Source organism: Callospermophilus lateralis, chromosome 18 (assembly GCF_048772815.1).
Source record: "Callospermophilus lateralis isolate mCalLat2 chromosome 18, mCalLat2.hap1, whole genome shotgun sequence".
Classification (NCBI taxonomy): Eukaryota; Metazoa; Chordata; class Mammalia; order Rodentia; family Sciuridae; genus Callospermophilus; species Callospermophilus lateralis.
In genome coordinates, this window is record NC_135322.1 from 62303774 (window position 1) to 62326825 (window position 23052).

Below are 23052 nucleotides of genomic sequence, written 5' to 3' on the forward strand. Positions count from 1 at the left end.
AGGCAGCTGGTCTGGGCCCTGATGGAGCTGTGGCGCCGTGAGCAGTGGCCGTCAGCAAGGGGACAGGAGCTCCCCTGGAGGAGGGAGCAGAGACGCCACATTCAAAACCAGGAGAAAGTGGGGCCCAGCGGCCAGTAAGCCAGTCTGTGCCAACGCAGAGCCGAGGACGAGACTCAAGATGAGCAGGAGAAGGACAGGGCACCGAGTGGGTGGAGGGCAAAACCTCTCTCACGTGACGTTTATGTGTTGATGTCCCCCCACGGCTACCATTAGCCTGGTTATTAGTGGTAAATGTTCCGTGAAACGCAGACTCGTGTGGAAGTCGCCGTGGCCGTGTAAGACATCAAGGGTCCAGTGACTGATGACGAGTCATATCTGACGGCCTGGCTTGGTTCTTTTTTCAAGATGAAATGTTCGGTTTTCAAGTCAGTGTGATCAGTGAACCTGGCCAGAGTCTGTGGAGGCTTTTCCTGGAGGCACACATCTCCCTGGACTCCCAGGGTCTCTGTGAACTAGCGGTTCCATGACACCAGGGAGGAGACCACAAATGCAGCGGACCCACGTGACCACCAGGCTCAAGCCAGGAGAACAGCTCGATGCTCTTGGAAATGTCTCACGGATGGGGTCGCTCCAAATAAAATCAGAGGAGCCAATTTACTTTACCCAATATGACACGGTGTATTTCTTGGGTGAAATAAGACCCTATCTCCCAAGATAGAGTTCCCCAAAGTCTGAACCGGCCCTGAGGACAAATGGCTTTGGTTTGGAAATGCTGCTGAGACACTCAGCCCTTTGAGAGAGAATTCAGTTCAGGGAAACAATAATCAATCACCGTTATCAGAAAGAGAATGAACCACCCACCTTCTGTGCTGAGTCCCGGCCAGCTGTCCAGCCAAAGGCATGGTCCTTGCCCTGGAAAACTGACAGACTTACAGGAATGGTGAAACAAGACACTGGACAGGGAGGTGAAGCTCCCGAGTAATAGCCCCTCCCCCTAAAGAGTGGCCCGGGGCCTGCCCATGCCACAGGACAGGGCAGCCGGGCCACCACGCTGCTCCACAGACCCCAGAGTCCAGGCTCCTTGCTTCTGGGGTAAAAGGAAGCACAGGGGGTTGGGAGGCTCAGAGCCACACAGGACCCCACTCTGCCCACGTCCCGCTGGCCAGCATCAGTGACACCAGCTCATGGTTCTGCGGGGGACTGGGGAAGTACACTCTAGCTGAGGACCCCAGAGTCCAGGGACACAGGGCCTGGCGGACACAGGGCCGTCTTCCCCACAAGGGCCTTTGGTTGCCAACAACCAAAACTGAGCTGGCTTCAGGCCTGCGGGGATTTCTGAGTGAACACTGGGCTGCATGGAGTCACGGAGAGAGCTGGAGTCGGGGCAGCGAGCCCTGGGACGGGCGGCCTCTTCCTCATCGGGGCAGCGCCCTCCGCCTCACCGAGGCTCTCTGGAACTGGAGTCCATGCCCCACCTTCCTCCCTGGAGCCGTGGGCCAGAGAGGGCAGCCTCGCCTTGAGAGGTCAAGGGCCTCCTCCTCCCGGGCAGTCTGCCCACCTGGTGGCTCGTCCAGGAGAGTCAGTGCCTCCCGCGTGGGCAGAGAGAGACAGGACGGCCAGTGTCCCCCAAACCCTCAGGAGGGCCAGGAGTTGTGGCAGGGAGCCTGAGGGTCTGCCCTTCCACATTTCACGCTCCCAGACCATGGCCCAGCGTGGTTAGGGGGCCGCTGAGTCCACTGACTCTTGCCGAGGGAGACACTCCTGCCACATGGCCCTGGAGGCGATTCCTCTGCATCAGGGCACCTCCTTGAGAAGGGCATCCAGGGTGGACGCTCAGCTGAGAGGAGTCCATTTCAGCAGAGGGACAGGTGCAGAGGGACAGAGAATGGACCATGTGGGTTTCAACTTAGAGTGACCAGGGAGTTAGGCAAGGGGACAGCTTCCCTGAGATGGCCCAGCCAGAGAGGGAAGTAGGTGGGGGGGGGGGGGTGGGGGAATAAGAGGGGACGGAAGGGACAGAAAGAGCCAGGCAATCCCGTGGCATCCCCTCTCCTTTTCAGATAAGGCCGGGGCTTCCGCACTTCACGGGAGCTTGCGTCTGCCGTCCGTGACCTGGGGTTTGTCCCTGTTACCACCGTGAGATCGATCAGATCCCCACCACTGACAGGCCAGCAGTCTTTGGATCTTAAAGTTGCTTTTGATAGTGAAAACCTGGAAGCAACCGGAATGGCCACCCGATAGGGACGGTTTGAATGGACACGGCAGCTTCATACTGTAGACCGTCCGGCTGTGAAATGGATGGACAGATCTGTAAGCACTGAGGCAACCGTGGGGAGGAGGAAACAAACCCTAGAACTGTGTGCAAGCTCTCATTCTGTTTGAATGTGTGCGTGTGTGCGTGTGTGCGTGTGTGTGTGTGTGAGAAAGTGTGTGAGCCTGTGAGTGTGAGAGCCAGGAACAGGCCTGAGACACACCCGGCTACTGTGGGTGCTGGCTAAGCCTTGGGGCAGGGCTGGGCGCGGGCAGAGGAGGGCCCTCAGTTTCCCGTCTAGAGACAGCTGCATCACTTTTCTTACAATAATTGGCTGGTAGTTTTGGTAATAAAAACGTTTTTAATGTTAGCCTTAAGTTTGCCAGAAAATTGAGACTTTTGAAACGGCTCATCCCAAACCCTGTGATTTCTCAACCTCACAGGCTACTTGGCTCTCTACCAGATTCGCCAACCTATTTTCTATTACAGCTGTGAAGTTTTATTTACCTCGGGTGGAAATTGGTTCATTTTTCAAAAATATTTATAAACTTGGCTAGATGACAGAACTGTCCTTCCTCCACGCAGACCCGGGGGTTTGCCCAGGCCCCACGCAGCCCTGTGAGGATGGCCGTCCTCAGCCTTGAATCCCGTCTCCCTAAGGAAAGAGAGCCGTGGGTTCCCATCGCTCTGACTCCAGCACCGAGCACAACATTCAGACGAAGTGTCCATTAGCGGCCAATTAGATGCACAAGCCAATGAAATAAAAAACTATAATAACTGTGCAAATATGTAACACACACACACACACACACACACACACACACGTGTATTCATGAAGGGATGGGAGTGCTGTGGTGCAAGATGACAGCTCTTTGCTGTCTTGCTAATGACCGGATAATCGATCGTGTCCTTCGTTACAATATCGGTCAGGATGCCTGGTTGTTCTCACAGAACGTCTAAATCAGATGTCTGAGGAAAGGAGAAATTTATTCGCTCCTAGAACTCGTGAAATCTGAGAGGTAAATGGGTTTCAAGGATGGCCGCGGAGGGCTCGGAGTTGAGTTTCAGTCTCAGGTGGCCTGCCTTGAGTCAGGTTCTCCTCGCCTGGCCCTGGGAGGGAGGCCCTGGTGGGCCAGGCCTGAGCCACCTGGCCAGCCCTCGCCCTCCCTGAACTCTGTGCAGAGGGTGAGGAAGGGGTGGAGCCCCAAGGGAATGATGGCACAGGTACCCCAGGGAGGGGAGGATCCAGGGGAGCAAAACAGCGCATGCCTGCCACCGCTGGGCCTGGCGCCACCCGCAGCCCACCCCGCGGCAGCCCACCCCACCCTGCAGCAGCCCACCCAACCCTGCAGCAGTCCACCCCACATCAGCCCATCCCACGGCAGCCCACCCCACCCCGCGGCAGCCCACCCCGCGGCAGCCCACCCCGCGGCAGCCCACCCTCTGCAGGCTGCAAAGGACTGAACGAGTGAGGAGGAGTCATCTCCTTGCTACGCAGCTGTCCTGGAGTCACACTTGTCCCCATTTGCTTCGGGAGCTGCCCTTTAGGGTTAAGCCACGCCTTGGATCAGAAAGTAACATTCTGGTAGAAATGCAGGAATTCTGCATCTCAGGGACTGTCCTTTAAAACAAAAGAACAAACAAGAGTCCAGCCCAAGTGTCCAAAGTCTTCCTGAGGTGTTATTTTAAACAGTGGACATTTTTAAAATAAAGACCAAGGAAGAGGAGATGATTAAGTACAAAATATTCACACGATTATAATTACACAGCGGTTACATAATGTCCAGAATCACGTTGGTGAGTGATATCACGTTTACAGTGATCTCTCAACAGTGGGAAACCAATACCCACGATTTCTTACTTCTTGTTGTGTGCTTTCAAAAATATGTATGGTTTTTAGGACAAAAATTACAAAGTTATAAAGAAACGCGACCTGGGGTGGATGGGATTGTGGCTGGCACATTCAGAGACATTTGGGAAGGATTTTGAAGAGGGCCAATATTGGGTGTCATCGGGTCCAGCTGCAGGACTTTTGGCAAAGAGCAAATCCACTCCCACCTGCTTGCGAGCTCAGGCTGAGGTCTGCCAGCTTCAGCCGAGGGCAGATGGTATGACAAGCACCCACTAGAGCTGTCCCTGACCCAGCAGAACCAGACGGGGCTTGGTGTCAATTCCGCTGCACTCAGGGGGACTTTGTGACCTTCAGAGGTGGCAGAATCTGAGGTGAGACCAGAATGTCCCCTGCAGAGCTGTCGAGGGGCACACCAGCTCCCCCTGGTGGCCGTGCACTTCATAGGCGAGCCTTGCCAAACCCTCCAGCAGAACCACTTCTTCAGACACTGGGGCAGAAGCTCTTAGTTAAAGGAAACACAACCGTCCAAGGTGCCTGCAGGAACAAGCAGCAAACCTCCCTCAAAAATCCCTTAAAGTTTCAGGGGCGCCAGCACTGAGCTATTAAATCCCCACGCCAGCTCCTGGCTTTGGAAGGAAATCAGAGACCCCCCGCTGCGTTTTTGTGCTTTGCTCCCTGTGGTCCTGGGTAATTGTGGGCTGGCGTAACCGTGGTCTGCGAGGCTGTCAACCTGGCAGGGCTGTTTGTGCTGTTGTAAACACCATTTGTTTTGTTATTGAACATAGTTCACTCGGACCCTCTGTGAAAGTGACTGAGAAGCAAGCCCAAACTGGTTCCAGCAAATAAGGAACATTAATGCCTTGATTACGAAAAAGTCCTTGGGCAAGGCTGGGTTTGGGCAGGACATGATGAGTGGCAGACCTGCCATCGCTGGGGGTCAGTCTCTTTCCCCTAGGGGCCCCTCATTCTCAGGGGCTTTCTAGCCCTGCCCTGCAGTGGTATGCGATGGCTCATCTTTGGCACCAAACACGCCCAGGTTCACCCACAGGGAAGCTGCGGCTTCCCCCATCATGGGCCGCATCTGGGCCTGGACTGGTCAGCATGCACTGGGATGGGCATGGGCTTTTCTAACCAGGGCTCATTCCAGAAGTTCTCCAGAGACAAAGCAGAGGAAAGCAATCCAACCCAAACCACGTGGGCAGAGAGTCAGTGAGGGTGAGCCCCCAAAGGAAATGTGAGGCACTGCCTTCCAGCAGAAGAGCAGTCTGTTGAGTGACCAAGACAGGCAGGTCCCCTCGCAGCAGTTTAAACACGGGCTGTTCAGGGCGACCACGGCGCTCCTCTTCCTGTTAGCTTCCGAGCTCCCCGGTTTCCTGTTTTGAATGTTTAATCATGGTATCCGAATATCTGTCAAATGGCCAAATGGGAATGAAGAGAACCAGGTGGCTTTATCAGATCGTGGTCTCGCATTCTGTGAGACTGGAAGAACAAGAAAGAAGTACAGTGTAAGTGACTCTAAACCTCAGTTGGGTTTTTTTTATCTATAAAATGTGAATGGTAATTGCTGTCTGACATGCCTGTCGGAAAGGGTAGCTCTGATAATTTCCGTAAAGTACAGCAATCCAACGCCTGGGTGTCAGATGGCCCTGTAAACGTGAGTTCCCCTGCTGCCATCTTTGTCTTGTTCCGATGGGCTTCAAGATCTAGGTGTGACTATCAAAGGGAAATGTAGAGCCACACCCGGGAAATGGAACATTCTGGAAAGCATCCACTGTCCCCTCGAACAAGGAGAGTGGAAAGGTCCAGCCCCCAGGACCATCTACCTATGACCCGTTTCTGTGATTGGGGAGCTTTCAAAGGCACATTCGCACACAGTAGGTGAAAATGCCATGCCCGGGCAGTGCGCTGGCCGCCTTTCCCAGGCAGTCGCCCAAAACTAAACGCCACCCTCTCTGTTGTGTTTGCTTCACAGACTCTGGAAAACCCCAAGTACGAGTTGATCATCGAGGCTCAAGACATGGCAGGGCTGGACGTTGGGTTAACAGGCACGGCCACAGCCACAATCCTGATCGATGACAAAAACGATCACTCGCCAAAGTTCACCCAGAAAGAGGTAAACCCTGCCGACCGCCACCTCTGGGGTCTCAGCCCCCCGGCCACGGGTCGGTGCCGACTCTGTGCACCCCCGCCACTGCTGGCTCCCTGGTTGCAAGATGGGGGCACTCCTTCACGGTGGGCAGGACGGTGTTGTGCTGGAATTCTGTCTTGCGTTTTTTGTTTTGTGTTTGTGTGAAGTTAAAATGCCAGGAAACTGTGAGAACAAAAGCACTGAATCTTGTTAAAGTCCATAAGAAAATAACTTTTAATGCCAAAGTGCCATTTTCATAGTTTTATGGGTGTTATTTAGCCGTATTATGCGGGTCCCCTTGCGATTTTAGCATAACGAGAACGATTTTTTTTCAGCAAGTACAGATTGAGAGTCCAGATGAACTGCGGCAAGGAGGGAAAGCAGATTTTTCTTGGCAATGACAAGGTGGCCCAGGAACTTATGAATAACAGCCGAGTTAGCTTGTCTGAGAGGGCCGTTATTTATTCTCTCCTCTTAGGCTTTTATGATTATGGATCACGTGGCGTGGCCCGTTTATTCCAGTGGAGCGATGTTTGCGGAAGGCTTGAGAAAATAAGACCACACTCAGGGGCTGACTTTGAGCCCAAAGTAGGAAGTCATTGGCACTAGGCCTCTGACGGGGGCAGGTTAAGGTCACAGTTTTGGGGGCGCCCAGGCCAGGGCTGCGGGTTTGACCCCCTTGTCACAGGCCTAGTGAAGGGAAAGCATGAGGGCCAGGCACAGGCTGGGGCTCGGCTCACCCCTGCCCCCAGGGTCTCTCCACCTGGAGACCTCTGAGTGTGGTTTTAATAACTGCTCTTTGCAAGTGAGGGATCTTACTGTTAAGCTCTGGGGATCTACCCAAGGTCCCGGGCAGAGCAAGTAGCAGAAACAGGAAGGCAGCCAGCTCTCCCAGACTGCAGCTGTGCTCTGTTCTGCAGCACCGGGCTTCCTCATCCACCCCCAAGGCGTCCCCTGTGTGGACCTGCCCCACTGCCCTCCAGGAATCCAGAGGGGCCTCCTGAGGCCGGACTCCCTGGTGGCCTCTGCCCCTTGGCAGCTCTGCATGGCTCGTGAGCAGGTAGAAAATTCCCTCTGTCCCAGGGACTCACGGACACTCAGGATCCCAACCTCAAAACAGCCCAGCACATGGCTGCCTGGGCTCCAGACCATGACTGTCTTGGGTGTCCCTAGAACTGCTCGTGTGGACTGCTCGTTCAGTATTTCCACGTTTCTCAAACTGGTGTTCCAAGAAATTAATCCCCTAAGTTCCGCTGTGGAAGACGGAGGTAAAGAGTTGGAGGGGAGTTAAGATTTCGGGGTCAAACAGACGTGGGGAACGCCGAATTGAATAGACAAAAAGATTCACTGCAAAACTCCTAAGCAACCTCAAATTCTCTGTTTCTCTGAGGGGGTTTCTTAGAGTTCTTTGTCCCCCAGGAACGTGTTTTCCTGGACCGCAGCATGTCTTACTGAAGTGGTGTTCAGTGGAACCCTCACGAGGATAGTCATTGCTCTGTAGAATTTCTTGTCCATCAACTTCAAAATACTCACGTAGCATTTAACATGAATGTGTGCTCAGTCAGGAGTGAATGCTGGTCTGAGAGATGGTTCTGTTCTTGTGGTTGACGTCACTGAGTTCAAGGAAAGATTTAACACACACCTTAAATTTAAGCAAGAGACACTGAGCATCCAAAGAAAAATGTGCTCACCTGTGGATATCAGCAAAGGCACAAAAAGTTTCTTTGAATGGACACTGGATGAGAAGCCTGGGATCCCTGAAGGGCGGGCCAATGTCTGAAGTGACAGACGGCTCACTCACGGAGGTGCAGGTGACGGGCTCTCAGATGTGGGATGTCCCAAAGGAGTCTTTGCCCAACACTGGATAAATCAGAGCAGTTCCGCTTCCTAACCGGGTCCCGCAGGGCTGTGGCAGAGGGATGCACACATTTTGAACACCAGAGCTGCCAGAGGGGCCGAGGTGGCCCAGAGCTGGAACCCACTCACTGTCGGGCCCTGATGTGCGCCAGCTAGCCGCTCCACGTGCCCCGTCCTCAGCTCTTCCCGGGGCCCGTGGCAGAGCCCTGGGCTGCTCCCTGTGAGGTGAATGGCTGATGACGAAAGGCACTTGGGCCGTGCCTGCCACCTGCCATCCTCCGAAGTGTCTGGGTGAAGGTGATGGTGAGGATGATGTCCCTGTGATCACGGTGCTGTTCCTGAAGTCCCAAGCATTCTTGTCCAAAGAGCCACCCACCCCACGCTGGAAGGCCACTGTGTTCCTCTGACTTGATCCGTGACTCTGCTCAAGCGCATCAAGCTGCGCGTGGAGACCTTGGAGTTGTAGGGAGGAAGGACTGCGAGAGGGGAGGCAGCGAGACCAGGACTGTGAGATCCGGGGCCGGGCGGGAGCAGGAAAGGCCGAGAGCACCTGGGAGAGATGGACCCTGCCCTGCAGACTCACCCTGGGGCTCAGGATGTGGGCCAGGCAGAGCAGCAGGGCCTGGGCACACAGGGGACATGCAGCTGTGACCTTGAGTCATTAGAGATGAGGGTCAAGGTCTGGTGGTCGCAGGACGGAAATGGGGCCATTGGGGTCAGGGTCCAAGGGGACGTTGTCTTCCGTGACTCTCCCCATTAGGACATCTCGGCAGTCCTCAGGCATACGTGGTTTGGGGGAATATATGAGGGTTTTGAAAAGTTCTGGTTGACGCAGTGTCCCATTTCCAGGGAAGTACACCCCTTCATCTGTTTCAGAGAACAATTTAAAAGAGGACTTGGGATCGGCTGCAAATAACAGACTAGAAATAGCACCGTGTTAAATAAGCTGATGTTATAGTTTCTCCCACATAAAAATTTGCAGGTAGATGGTTCCAGGCCAGTACAGTGACACCATGCCATTACCCCCCAGACTCCTCTTATCTCCCTGCTCCGCCTTCCTCCAAGCTGCCTCATGGCACAATAGATTAACTACAGTGCCAGCTATCACATCCAACAGCAGGCAGAAAGAAGCAGGGAACAGAGAGGGTGACGGAGGACCTGCCTCCTGGGTAAATGTTATCTAAAGTGCTTCCCAAGAAGCCCAAGTGACTTTTGCTTACACCTTCTTCACCCCCCTTATCTGTAAAGGAGACTGAGACATTGCGCTGACCATCTCCCTCTGACGGTGGCCACCTTAACAGTACAGCGGTTGTTTAAGGAAGGAGGCCCCTTAAAGGGATGTTAAGAAGACGTGGAAGTGCAGAGTCAGCTCATTGGTTTACTCCCCAGGGCTCGTTCACACTGACTGTAAACTTGCTGAGAAGCCAGGACCACCTCCCTCTTGTTCTCAGCTGCATCCCAGTAGACACTCAATAATTCAGTATTTACGGAATGCTTCCTGAAGATAATTTGAACTTGAGAAAAGTGTTACTGGGTATGATGAACCAAGATTGTATTTCAAATTGCTCCTGTTTACGTGAAATCAATTTTTAGTCATTGACTTTCATGCAGATTTAGGCTGGAAACCCCGGGTTCCCTCCAGAGACTTCCCCGGGAGTTTTTCCTAACGGCTTGTACTCATGACTTAACCGAATGTGAGTCTGAATTTCCTGGATGAGGCATTTGGAAATGATCTTAGGAATCCAGTCAAAAAGCTCCAGGCCCAGAGATTTAACAGAGGTGAGAACCGGAGGCCTCTGCAGCTGGCTGACTCGTCCACACTTCATTCTGAAGTTATCATTCTTTTTCAGGAAAGACTTCTGATGGGTGCCTAGAACATAACAGATGCCCAACAAAGACCGATTTAATAACTCCCGGTTGCACACAAATCTTAGGTCAGGGTCAATCAATTCCCCATTGATTTTTAAAGAATGTGTTTGCAAATGATAATCAGATTTTTAAAAATGAGAACTGAGCATTTTCTTCCTTTATTCAATAAATCTCATTTCCAAATTGCGCCTTAAAATGGCAGTCGGTAATTTAGACCTAAGAACATGGGACTGTATTTTTGGCAATTTGAGGAGTTCTCTCTGAGGTAGATGTGTTGGCGCTACACCGTGATGTGTGTAATAAAAGTGGCGTCAACTTCAAGGGCCTGCCCAGCCAGAGGGGGCGTCATGGGCAGATGCCCCCATTTTTACAAAGGGCTGGAGGCAGTGGTGCCGGGCCGACCCTGGTGAGCTGAATGGGAGCCCCGCAGATGCGAGGTTAGGCCGCCAGGGGACGGCCGCGCCTGCTCTCCCTGTCCAAGGCCAGTGGGGCTCTTTCAGGACATAACACGCCCAAGAGTCTTATTTTTGTCTGAGGCATTAGCTTTTATTAGTAAAAATGTTTTATTAGTTAACTGCCGAAGAATGTCCTGCAATTCCTTTTCTCATAAATGCTTAGCTACTAACTCTCTGGTGCTTCTTCATATCTACAGAAATGTGAGAACTAAAGGTCCGGTCCTTCCTCTATCAGGGTTGATAGAAATCTGACCTGCACTATTGAGCGGGGGGGTGTTTGTTTTTGGTTTTGGTTTTTTTTGTTGATGTTGTTTTTTTCACCTGCAGAACACATTTCATTATTGGAGAACTTGTGTTAGTGTTGAGGATTGTTGTTAAATTTGAGAAAATCTATCAACTCTGTTTTATGTACAGACGTGTGTGTGTGTGTGTGTGTGTGTGTGTGTGTACAGACAGGTCTGTGCTATACAATTTCAGATTCTTGCGTAATGCCTGATCTTTAAATTGATAATGCTGCTAACCAGGTCGTCAGCCAGGTCCTTGTGTGTGGCACATGATGAGTATTATGTTCTCTTTATCCGTGTCAGGGCAGAGGGTGGAACGGGCAAGAATCTAAATCCTTTTCCAATGTGTTCACTATGATCCACTCTTCTTCATTCATAGATTTAGCCAACAATGGAAGAGCCATTTTATTTCTTAGTTTAGAAATCTACCCTTCCTCTTAATGAACTGTCCGAGGTAGGGTGGCACTATTGATTTCGGGCCCTTGTCACTTTTGCATTGGGTTCCACTGAGGTTTTGTTAAGACCTGCTTTACCGAGGTGTGATTCACACCCCACCAGCTTTCCCCTCTCATGAGGAGCCCTCCACTGGTTCGGAGCATGTGCACAAAGCCATTTGACTGTGGCTCTGTCTCACTTAGAACCACCCACAGGAGAATGCCCGTGTCCATCCCCAGTTCCCCCAGCCTGGGGGCTTCCAAGGTACCCTGGGTCCAGGCATGGTGTGTTCAGGACATGTAATACACGTGGGACCACAGACTGCGGCCTTTCATGGCTGGCCTCATCCCGTAGCTTAATGTTTTCTTTTAAGTCCACCCAAGTTGACACACACGTCAGCACCTCATTTCTTTTCTTTTATTTAGCAACTTCTGTTTTGTTTTTGTTGGTGCTGAGGATCAGACCTGGGGACTTCCACGTGCTAGGCTAAGCCAGCCCCCAGGACCTCATTCCTTGATAGGACTGATGCTCCAGTGGGCGGATGGACCACATGTGGGTTTCCACCCATCCTGTGACAGGCGTTTGGCGGCTCCAACCTTTAGCCTATCACGGATATTCTGCTGTGAACATTCATGTGCAGTCTGTGAGGCTTTTGTCTAGATTTTCTATTTCTCAACAACCAGAAGGAAAAAGAGATCACCTATAACAGAGCTCCGCAGTAGTGCTCTGTAATTTCTCACTAGTTTTATTGAGACTTTCCAAACATCTTTCTTAAACTGCAGTCAATATGTCTCACTCAAGATTTATCAACTTCTTTTTTAATAAACCTGTAACTTTCATATAGAAAAGTACACACCTCCTGTGTAATTTAATTCTCGACAAGTCAAACAGAAAACCCAAACCAAGATATAGGAGGCGAGAAGCAGCGCCAAAGCTCGAGCCCTGCTCCTGGACCCCGCCTAACCAGGAGCGGCTGCTCCTTCCACGGCTTCCACGATGCTCACCATGCTTTCCTGCGGGTACCCAGGCTCCAGTGCCGCGGCTCCTCCTGATGCACCCACGCCCATCTGTTCCCATCGCGGTGCATATTTGGGTGGTTGCCAGTTGGGGCTAGTTGGTGTCAGAGTGGAATAAGCAACCTTGACCCTGTCTGTGAGCCCGTGTGCAGCCTCTGCGTGCTGTTTGGGGTCAACGTCGTCCTCGGGTGGAACTGCTGGGTCAGCTTTTGACGACGCTGCCAGTTTTTGCCAGAGGTTGGTCCAGTTTGCTTTGCATCAGCCACTGAGCTTCCGTGGCTGGATTTTGATCAGACCAGTGGAAGTGAGTGTCCTTGTCCTCCCCAGCATGTGCTACCGTTGGGTTTGCGGTTGGCTCTTGGCCTTTCCGAGGTCTGCGCAGCGCGAAGCGCTGACCCTGTTCCTTCACCTCCTGGCATTGGGACGCCTCCCGCAGGGTCCTGGGGGAGCCCTTCAGGCTTCTGCTAAGTGGGACTCTGGGCCTGTCCCTCTCACCGTGGTTCTTCCTGTTTTCCAGCCATCTCCTCGCCCTCTGGCTCGCCCCTCCCCTCCCTGAGGAAGAAAGACTGCATTTCAGTGAAGTTCCCTTTTCTCAGCCTTTGTCCCCGGCTAGCGCTCTGCCCTCTTCTCGCCGACTCTGAAGACTTTGTTTCTTGGATGGACAAAACAATCCAGATTGTTTATTCCTCTTAATTTTGACTTGACAAGTAGTATTTTTCTAGAAATGTGTCTCTGTCTTTCTTGATGAGTCCTGCCAAGGAGTATATTCATTTTATTACTCTTTTCAAAGAAAAGATGTTTTATTGATTTTTCTCTATTGTTTCTTCATTTCCTTCTATTTCTCTGGATGTCATTTATTTCAAATTCCTTAAGATGACACTTAAGATCATTAACCTGTAGCCTTTTTCTAAATCATGAATTTAAGATTGCTGAACACTAGTGTCCCTTAGTGTGGCTGCACTTCCTTCCCAACTGTGTCATTGAATGTATTTTCATTGTCTTTCAGTTCAAAAGTATTTTCAAGTTTCCTGAGTGTTTCTTTCCGAACTCATGGTTTTCTAGAAGTACACGTGTGAAGCCGCATGCTTGGGGGTTTTCTCCTCCCTTTGTCAACAGTAGCTAGTTTAATCCCACAGTTGGAGAATATGCGCTATAGGGTCACGGTCCTCTGACACTTCCTAGGACTGGCTTCCCAGCCCACACCCGAGCTGGTCCAGGGGCCCTTGAACACACGTGGACTCTATAATTGTTTAGTACTGGGCTCCGTCTGCATCAATTACACTAAGCTCCGTGAACTTGCTGTTCAATCTTCTACACATGTCTTATCAGTCTGCTTATTCCATCCGTTACCGAAAGAATATAAGATATCAGGATTATGGGTATATGGATTCCTCTTGCTCCATCAAATTTTTCTTTGAATATTCTGAGGCCTTATTATTAAATGCATACAAATTAATCACTGCATCTTCCCGATGCGCGAGAAGACCCAGCAAGTGCAGCTACAGACCCACCTCAACATCTACCTCTTCTGGTGTCCGCATCATCAGCTCGGTATTTTTTTGGTCACATCATCCTGGTATATGCCTTTCTGTCATTTCTTTCTCTCGAGTTTTCTGTAATCTTTTACTCGGAACATGTCCCTTATAGACAGCGTCTATGTGGGCTTGAATCTTTCTTTGTCAATTCTAATCCTCCTGGCCTTGTTGCTTGGATTATGTTGTTCATTTACATTAATCCAAGTCCCATAGGTTTGGTTTGAAATCTGCAAATCTTAGTTGTTTTTTTCCCCCTATTTGTTCTTCTTTCTACATGTTTCTTTTTCTCTCATTTCTTACCTTTATCGGAAATATATGGATTTTTTATAATTTCATTTTCAGTTCTGACCATTGATACCTTGTAGTGATCTTTGGGAAGCTGTCACCTGTATTGCTAACACAGGGAACCTAGTACAAATGGGCATTTTTACCCCTTCCTGTTTAATGCAAGGACCCCGAACATTCAAACTCATTTTATCCTCCTGTCTTCTTGTCACATGTGACTCTATGTGTTTTGAATTTTACAAAAGTGCTATTCCCTTTTTTTTTTCAATAAGTCTCTATCTACATTTTCCTTGTACGTGATCCTTTGCAGTGTTCTCGATCCCTTCTGCTTCTGCGCCTCCCAGGGCAGTGATTCCCCTTCTGGTTAAAACACCTTCAAACACAGCTCAGCTCTGCTGGTGACAAAGTTCTCTCGTCCATTGCTGACCACGAGCAACTCTGGGCCCGACCCTTTTGGAGCATAGCTTCCCTGGGCACAGGACCCTGGCTGGCAGCCGTCTCTCACGGCCCCTGAAGATGCCGGTCCCTGCCTTCTGACGCCTGTCATGGCTGTCGAAGGTCAACCATCAGAAATGTCAGGATCACTTTGTTCCCCACTGAAGAGCCACGCCTGACTTTCTGGCTGGTCTTGACTTTCAGTGGTTTTCCTGTGACACGCTGAACGGTGGGGGGCTTGTGTCGGTCACACTGGTTCCTGAAGCGTCTCAGTTCGTGACGTAGCCCTCCAGGGCTCCTTCTGCCCCACTGTCCCTTCCTTCAGGTGGCTGTCCCTCTCCCCGGCCCTCGCACATGTGTGTGTGTGTGTGTGTGTGTGTGTGTGTGTGTGTGTGCGTGTGTGTGAGAGAAAGAGACATAAACATAATTAAACATGATGTAAAATTCAATGTCTGCTAAGTCAGTTGAGGTCACTTCTGAGTTTCTCTTTTTTCAACACTTTCCTCCTGGTTGGCCCTTGGCTCTGGTCTTCATACCTAGCGATTTCGTAGTTAAATTATGGACAACGTGCAAAATTTGGGGGGATGGTTTGAGGCTCTGGCTGGTGTTACGTTCCTCCAGAAAGGACTCGTTTTTGCCTTCCATAAACAGGCGAGAGTAGGAATGAACCTTAAGACGATCTGGACAGATCAACTCAGGGCTCTGACCCAGTCAGTCTGCTTGCTGGTTCCCCTTGCTCATGGACACAGCCTCTCTGGTCCTCACTAAAGCCCCCCCGTGTGGACAGGGCTCCTGCACCTCCATACATTTGCTCTCTAGCGGCTGTCGCCTGGGTCCCTCGACTGTGATGGAGGCTCCACATGGCTTTCTGGCTCCTCCAGCATTTCTGCCCTGATGCTTTGCTGCAGGCCTGTGCCCTTCCATCTGGAGGCTTGAGGGTCAGGGCTCCCTGGTCTCCTGGCACCTCAGTGGGCTTGCCTTCTCTCCAGGATCCTGGGGTCAACCTCTGGCTGCTCACAGCGCCCCGAGCCTTCACAACAGCGTGCAGGGGAGGGTCTGGAAAGGCACTCGTACTAATCCTTGTCCTGAAGTTATTCTAGATTGAGCGTGGACCGAGGAGAAGTTGTCCCAATGACCACAGACAGAGCTAAACATCTGATTAGCTTTTGAATCTGGAGAATCGGGGGGACCCTTCTCTGTGGAATTCACAGTGGTACAAAGCCTCATTGTACTGTCATTTAAAATAGAAGTTGCAGGAATTAAATGGCTCGGCTGCACCTTCTCGCACCATTTGCTTCAAGATCAACTCACTTCACCAAAAACCTTGGAAATGTGTCAAGTGTCTCATCCTCGTTATTGCTAATGAAGTGTTGCGCTAACTCCGAGAGAGCGGAGTCCAACTAGAGCCAACCTTCTGCTTCCGGTTCCTTCTTCTGAGGCCTGGAGCTTTCTTAGCACCTCTGGTCATTGCATTTGGCTTTGGTAGGTGGCCGATTCTGCTGCCCGCTCTCTCCAGAAGGCTAATGACGTGACCTGATTCCCCCTGGCCTCCGGGATCCCATGCAACGTATTTGAGTGCTTCAAACGAAACTCTCCTACTTCCCTAAGACTTTATTTCCCTTAGGAGAGCCCTTTAAATTCAGATGTGCCTGCGTCTAAACACCGGCCCCATTATTATATCTTCTGCTTACTCGATGGTGATCAATCCCAAAAGCCAAACACATATTTCTTAGAAAATCGAACCCATTTAAATTATCTGACTCAAGTGACTTTTCTGGAGGGTGGAGCCCAAGACATTTTAACAACCAGATACATCTTGGAAGATGACTAAATGTTTTTCCACATAGTTTAGACTCCCTCTTTCCACGAAGCCTTTCATAGCCTTTATAGTGAAATACGTGAGACTCTGTGACACTGTGAAATCCCGTACCTGACCGAGGTTTAAACAAAACAAAGCGTGCCCCGTTGGGATCCTTCTCCCGGCCTCGTACAGAGTGGCCGGAGTCCCAGTGCCCAAAGAGATACAGAACACGTGGAGAGGGCTAGGCGTGATCCCAGTGCAGCGCTACCAGCAGCGTCCAGCTCTGAGAATGATAGCACTGCTGCAGATTAGGTCCCTTCCTGGTCTGTGTGGCCCTGAGCAACACGTCGTCCAGGGACCCTAAGGAGGCATCTGTTGCAAAGCGCAGTCCCAACTTCCCGTCACATCCCTGGAGAGCGGTCACCTGCAGCACAGGCAGCACCGTCCTCCCATGCCTGTCCTCCCCGGGGAGGGTGAAGCCATTGCTTTCTTCCCCCGCACCAAGATCATAGGGAGGTGTGGATGTGGCGACTAAGTCTCCCAGCGTTGAGGTTTCAGAGACACTGGGAATAGCGGGGCTGCCCCTGGGGTTCTTGAGTAAAAGAGAGCGAAGCAAACATTTGTACAACTCCAAGCCATGATCTGTAAATAGAGGCCGTCATCCGGCAGACCTGGCCCAGGTGAGGGCCAGGGCGGTGTATGCATTCCTGGACTTGCTCGCTCATGGACAGCAGGATGAGGTGGCTTGTCCTGCTCGGGGTGCCCGTGCTGATTACAGACTGTGATGGAAAACGGCTGGACTTTTGTAAGCAGAAAATCTATGCAACCTACCCCGTGGCTGCTGCTGCTTCAAGTCGCTCCTAGAGGTGGACCAGGCAGCCAGATGATTGATCGCATTAATCACTCTTTCATAACTGAATTCATGAGGCGCTGGTCTCCGTCATCCCTGTGTAGACCTCTATGCAAATTCTGTGGCTCCGCCAACCCTCAGGTTGTGCCCAGAGAGTCAGCAGCAACTCGGTGGCAATAAAAGCAGTTTTTCACTACAGTTGGCAGAGTCCCCGACACAGAGGCCCTGGTGGCATGAGGTCCTCCAAAGTCCTCGCCCACCTGCTTCTGCTCAAAGACAGCATCCTCACACGGACAGCAGCAGGCACAAAGGTCAACCCTAAGAAGGTGACATGACCGTACCTCCACAGGGCAGCTCACAGTGAGAGACACAAAGCCACAGCAGGAGAGGGGATAGGGTGAAATGCCCACATCCGCCATCTCGCTTGTGGAAACAAGCCTCTGGCCCCGATGCGCAGGCGGCTTCGAGCACCACGCACCTGGCTGCCGAGTCTTCATCCGGGGCCACGCCCCCCCGTCCCCCCACCCCCCCACCCCCGCCCGCATGACCAACTCTGACAACCGCCCCACGCTCTGCCCCCCTCGACCAGAACTGCTTTCCTCGTTGTGCCTAGAAATTTCAGTCTCTTCTTCAAGGCCCACGTCATGAAACCCCAGGAGTCTGCCACGCCGTCCCTTTGTCCCAACATACATCTGACCCCTGCCACCCCTCCCAGCGCCCTCACGTCCTCTCACCCGTCCTCAGTCACATCCCCCAGTGCCTCTGGACACTTCGCACCTGGGTGCGTGGGCTTTGGAGGGCCGGCTTTCGGGCCACCCGCAGGGGCGTCAGTGCATGTTGAATTGATGATGAGCTCTGCGTGCGGCATGCCCTCCCGCTGCCCGAGATCCAGCTCCTGCCTCAGCATCAGTGATTCCCCTCCTGCGCATCCGTGCAGTGTCACACGCACACACGCACGACTGTAGTGTGTGTGCAATGCTGTTGTGTATCTCAGTTCACTCCAACGTGTGCGTATCCGGGTGCGTGCATCCTGTGTTCCAATACGTGACAGCCACCTCTGACGTGGCCTGTAATTGTTTACGTGCTTATTGCTGCACTGCCCAAATCAAAATGTAGCTCTCCAGGGAAGGAAGCTGTCTCTTGTGCCCCGTGCAGTGGCCCCAGCTCCCAGCCTGGCAGGGAGAAGGTGCCCAGATAACTGGTGGATGATGGGGGGGGCGGGGGATGGGGGATCTAAACCCTTGACAACAACAGAGACCATTAAGAAGTTGAAGAATTGTGTTGTTAAAGGGACTTTAGGAAGAGTCTCCTGTACAACGCTGGCTTTGTAGATGTGGGACGCTGCTCAGGGTGGGTGGCAGACCCCAGACCAATGTCCTGGGGCAGGAAGCTGCTGCTGGTTAACATCAAGGTCGGCGCTAAGCCGGGAGCCTCAGCTCTCCTGGGTGGGGGGCTTTCCCTGCAGCACTGAGAGCCGAGGCGGGTGGAGGTTCCTTCTCGGAATGAAAGGCTAATGGACACAAGTGCAGAGAGCCCTAAATCTCCTTCCTTATCTGTCAAGGAAGAAAACAAAAAAAGCTAGAAAACTCAATGTTAATAAATAATACATAAAGGGGTTGTTAGCGTGCAGACAGGACCAGTGTGAGTTTAGCAAAAGGAGAGAAAGAAGACCTTGGGAGCTCCTGCGTTCCACCTGGGTCCCTCCTTCCCTTCCCCGGAGTGGGGTTAACCAAGTCGCCAGGTCGGATTAACACCTTCAGTTCTTTCCAGACCCAGACCTGCTTCGGCTCTGGGTGGAGCCCCAGTTTCCCACCGTCCGCAGCATCTCCATGTTGCTGTCACCCTGCCCACACCTAAGAAGCCCGGTCCCCACGAGAAGGGCCCCAGGCCTGGCTGAGCCGTGGGAGTGACGCAGCACAGCACCACATCGATGGTTGCCAAGGGCAACCATCACACCTTCACACCACCCCCCTTCACACGTGTCCTTGGCTAGGCTCTGTGCCAGGCCGGGTGCTGTGTGGCAGTGCCCTCGTGCAGCTCCTCCTGTCCCCAGCTTCTGCTGGTTGCTGACGTCCTTTGGCGCTCCCCGGGCTTCATCCTCAGGGCTGTCTCCCAGGTCCACGTCTGTGTCCAGATTTCCTCTCTACAGGGACACTGGCCATATTGGATCAAGGCGCCCTCTACTGATCTTGTTTTAGCTTAATCCCTCTGTAAAGACCCTCTTCCCAAATAAGGTCAGGTTCCCGGGTAGGAAGGCTTAGGGCTGCCACACGTCCTCTTTGGGGGACACCGTGCTTAGCTGTGAGACCTGGAGGGGTGCAGAGCGTGGCCCTGGGGAGGGCGTCCCTCACTTGAGAAGCAACAGCCCAGTGTGTCCACAGCAGCTCAGAGAGGGCAAGGCAGGGACCCTGCAGAGTCCAGCAGGGGCCACATCCCAGGGACCAAGGAGAGACTAGACTGACTCCAAGTGTGGCAGGAAGACGTTGGCAGACATTTACAGGGGTCATGGTGCCATTCAGAGATCCAGAGCCCCACAGTGCCCAGGAATCCTGTTGTCCCTCAAAGTGAGTGGCCAGGCAGGACATGGCTGTGGATGCAGCCACCAGTGACCCCACACCTGTGTGCTCCACCACCTACTCCTCCACAGAAGGTGCTCTGTGGCTTTCCCATGGCAGCACCTACAGGGACCAGTGTTCGTAGGCATTTAAATAGAGATCTGTGTGCTCATGGAGGCTGATCACGCTCTGCAGGCTCTCGCTGCTGCTTGGGCTGTCCAGCCAGGAGCATCTGGCTGTGGCCCCTGTGCACTCAAGAGAGCTGAGGCTGAGCAGCCCGTTGCTTCCCCAGGTCCCCGCAGAGCCACAGAGAGAGGTTACAAGCTGCATGCCTGCATTTTCCTTGCGGATTCTGAGCTCATTCCTAAGGTGGCCAGCATCCCATCAGCAGCGACTATGTACAGTTCCCATGGACCATGAGCAGGTCCACCAGAAGCTCCGAGTCCAACAACCCAGCCCAGCTGCGTGTCGTTAAAAACCCAGCAGCCAGGGCAATATCTCAGAGTGCCAGTTTGTGCTGAGCAGGGTCAGAGAAACGCCTGCCCACCCCCCACCCATCCTGCAGCATGGGAACAGCCATCCCCAGGTATCCTGGGGCTCAGTTCCAAGACCCTACAGGTACCCACAACCACCGATGCTCGAGCCGCATTCAGTAAGCAGCATGGCATTCACAGGTAACCTGTGCACGTTCCCCTGCGTGCTTCAAATCTCTCCCGGTTCACTGTAATCCCCAGTACAAGGGGAATGCTGGGTAACTAGTTGTCATACTGAATTATTTAGGGGATAAATAATAAAAGTACAGGTGGAAACGTTTTTTAGGTATGTTCAACCCGTGGTCAGTTGCATCCACAAGTGCAGAACCTGGGGGCACAGAGGGCTGCCGGTGCTGATCAGCATGTCTAGGTCGTGGGCTTGGCAATGGAGGATCAGAGAGCTGAAGAGCTTGCCGGACTTGAGACCCCTCTCTTCCACTCTCTGCCAGGCTGTGCTGTGCCTTGAAAATGTTTGCAGCTGCCCCAGGACCCAGCTGTGGGAGCGATTCTGCCCCATCCAGCTGCAATGTGGGCCTCCTCGGTCCCTGCCCTACAGTTCAGCTCTCTGGCGCCCCCTGCTGGCTGCTACTGGGGGAGCGGTTCCACCTGGACACTGGGCTTGCTGAGCGTCCTGGGCTGGGGCCTCCATCCTGGGCTTTACTTGAACTTGTAAACTGCAGCCCACTGCCTGCTGCCTTCCTCTGGCCCCACCTGCCTTTCCACTCAGATTAGGACAGTGTTTTGTGCCAGCTCTGGAGATAATGAAACACACAAGAAGTGTTCCCTCCTGAGCTCACCAGACACGTCTAAGGTCCCCTCTCTCCTTCTATAACTTCTTCAAATAAAAAAAAAAAAAAAAAAAATGGGGTCGGGATCTTTTAATAGCCGAGGAGTTGATGAGAAGCTTCACTTCTTTATTTGGATGGGCCCAGTAAGCAAATATGATCATCATTTCTCAGGAGCAGTGTTCATCTGTGTGGTCAGTTCTTTTAAGCTACAGTGATCCAGCACTTTGTGTGAGGCGTCCTCCTGAATTGGCTACTGAGCTCGATTCCCACAGCACCTCTGTACATAGACTCTCACTGTGCCCAGCTCATAGTGCGAAAACTGGGGCCCAGGGAGGGTTAGGAACATGCCCAAGTCACAGCATGCGGGGCACAGCTATGAATCCAGGTGCACAGCTCTCAGCTCACCTCGAGTTCCCGCACATCATTCGGTCTCTCTGGAATTCAGGAATAAAGAAAACAGGCTCCCAAGACAGGCTCTTCCATCAGGAGACTCCAGCAAGGAAGTAAAAACACCCAGGTCGAACAGAACAAGGTTCTTGAAGGGACATTGACGTTCCACTTTATACAGGTGTATTTGCACATGGACTTTGACATCTTTCTACATCATCATCAATCATTTATGATTCCCCAAGTGTGAGATATCGTGATGGAAATTCAAGTTTCACTCACTGGAGAAACTGGGCAAAGGCTGTAAAACAAGAGAAACTCTAGTTCATTAGCTGGGGCCACTTTATATTAGTCTGCTATCTCTGCCTAACAGTTTTTAAATCTTTGAAATTTATGATAGTGGTTACTGCATTTCCATAATTATTAATGAGATAATGGGCTTCTTCGAGTTCGCAGTCTTGGTGCATTTGATATACTTGTTCTGAATTATCAGGGTCAGCAGCAGCCTGAGCTCTCTTCATCCCTAAACTCACCACTTGCCTATCAACCCAGGCTGTGTGATGAAGGCTGGGGTGCAAAGGAGACAGGGAAATGCTTGCCTTCACCAGGCTTGGGAGGCAGATATTAAAGTGTGACAAGAAGGGTGAATCCTACAAATGAGATCAGAGTCGGCCCTCTGCCTTTCTGTGAGCATTAACTGAGCACCTACTACGAGCCAGGCACCATGGTGGGTTCTAAAGATGAGTGACTCGGTAGACGGCGTCTGAATGCAGACTTCCCCTCCAGTTAACCTGCGTGGCCTGTTTCGCCGCCTGCCTGGTGGTCTCACTCCACCCTTTCCCTGGCTCCAAGACTCTCTTGCTCCATCTCTTCTGCGCAGGTGACTTTGCCTCTAATTTCTGATTCACCGTAGGGCCCGTCGGAAGAGGCGACAGTCTTTAATCTGGGCAGACTTCCTGTCCCCTCTGCACCCTGAGGCTGTCCTCCCAGGTAGTTGCTGTGCCCCTGGCTGCCAGGACCCCCTCTGCTTTGGCCTCTCAGCCCCTTCCCCTGAGCCTCCCACCTCTCCCGGGCCTCCCTGTTCTCATGCCTTTGGTTCCTGAGGACCTCCCTGTCCCTCAGGAGTCCTCCTCCTGACCCCCCTGTTGTCGCAGAAACTGGATATAGGGAGTGTCCATATGGAAAAACAGAATTCCCGGGAGACCTCTGATCGGAATAGGTCCCGGTCTAGGCATTAGTTACCAAAAAAGAGTTATCGCAGAATTTTCCAAGGTTAAGGGGTAAGACTGTAGCTTAGCGGTAGAGCACGGGTCCAGTCCCAGCTCTGGGGACTGGGGGGGGGGGGGGAGGGAAAGAGGAGGAGGAGGAGAGACAGACAGAGAAGAAGAGGAGGAGGAAGAGGAAGGGAGAGAGGGGGAAGAGAGAAGAAAGTAAACAACCCACCCACACACTTCCTGGGGGCCTCTGCCTTCCTCCCTCTGGACAGGGTCCCATGTGAGGAGCGCAGGGTTGTCGTCTGGGGTCAGCACAGCACTGCTGTCCGCCTCCACTGACCGGAGCATCTGGAGTCCCGCAGACCTGGGAGTGTCCAGTGTCCTGGGGCAAAAGCTGACCTCGGTTAGCAGCCACCTGCCCTCCTCCTGATGGGCCTTCCACATCCTCGCAGTATTTCGTTGGGAGATGAAGACACGTGGGCGGCACCAGGGTCTTCCCTAGCCCTAGGCCCCTGCTGCCGG

At 52.4% G+C, this 23052-nt stretch overlaps 1 protein-coding gene across 1 annotated transcript in view; it reads left to right on the top strand.

Annotated features, from left to right (window-relative positions):
* Cdh13 (cadherin 13) overlaps positions 1-23052 on the top strand; it is an 862179-nt gene that overhangs the window by 733821 nt on the left and 105306 nt on the right. The window contains exon 8 of the mRNA XM_076839513.2: positions 6076-6216. Coding sequence (XP_076695628.1) covers positions 6076-6216 — 141 coding nt within the window. The remainder of the gene's footprint in view (positions 1-6075; positions 6217-23052) is intronic.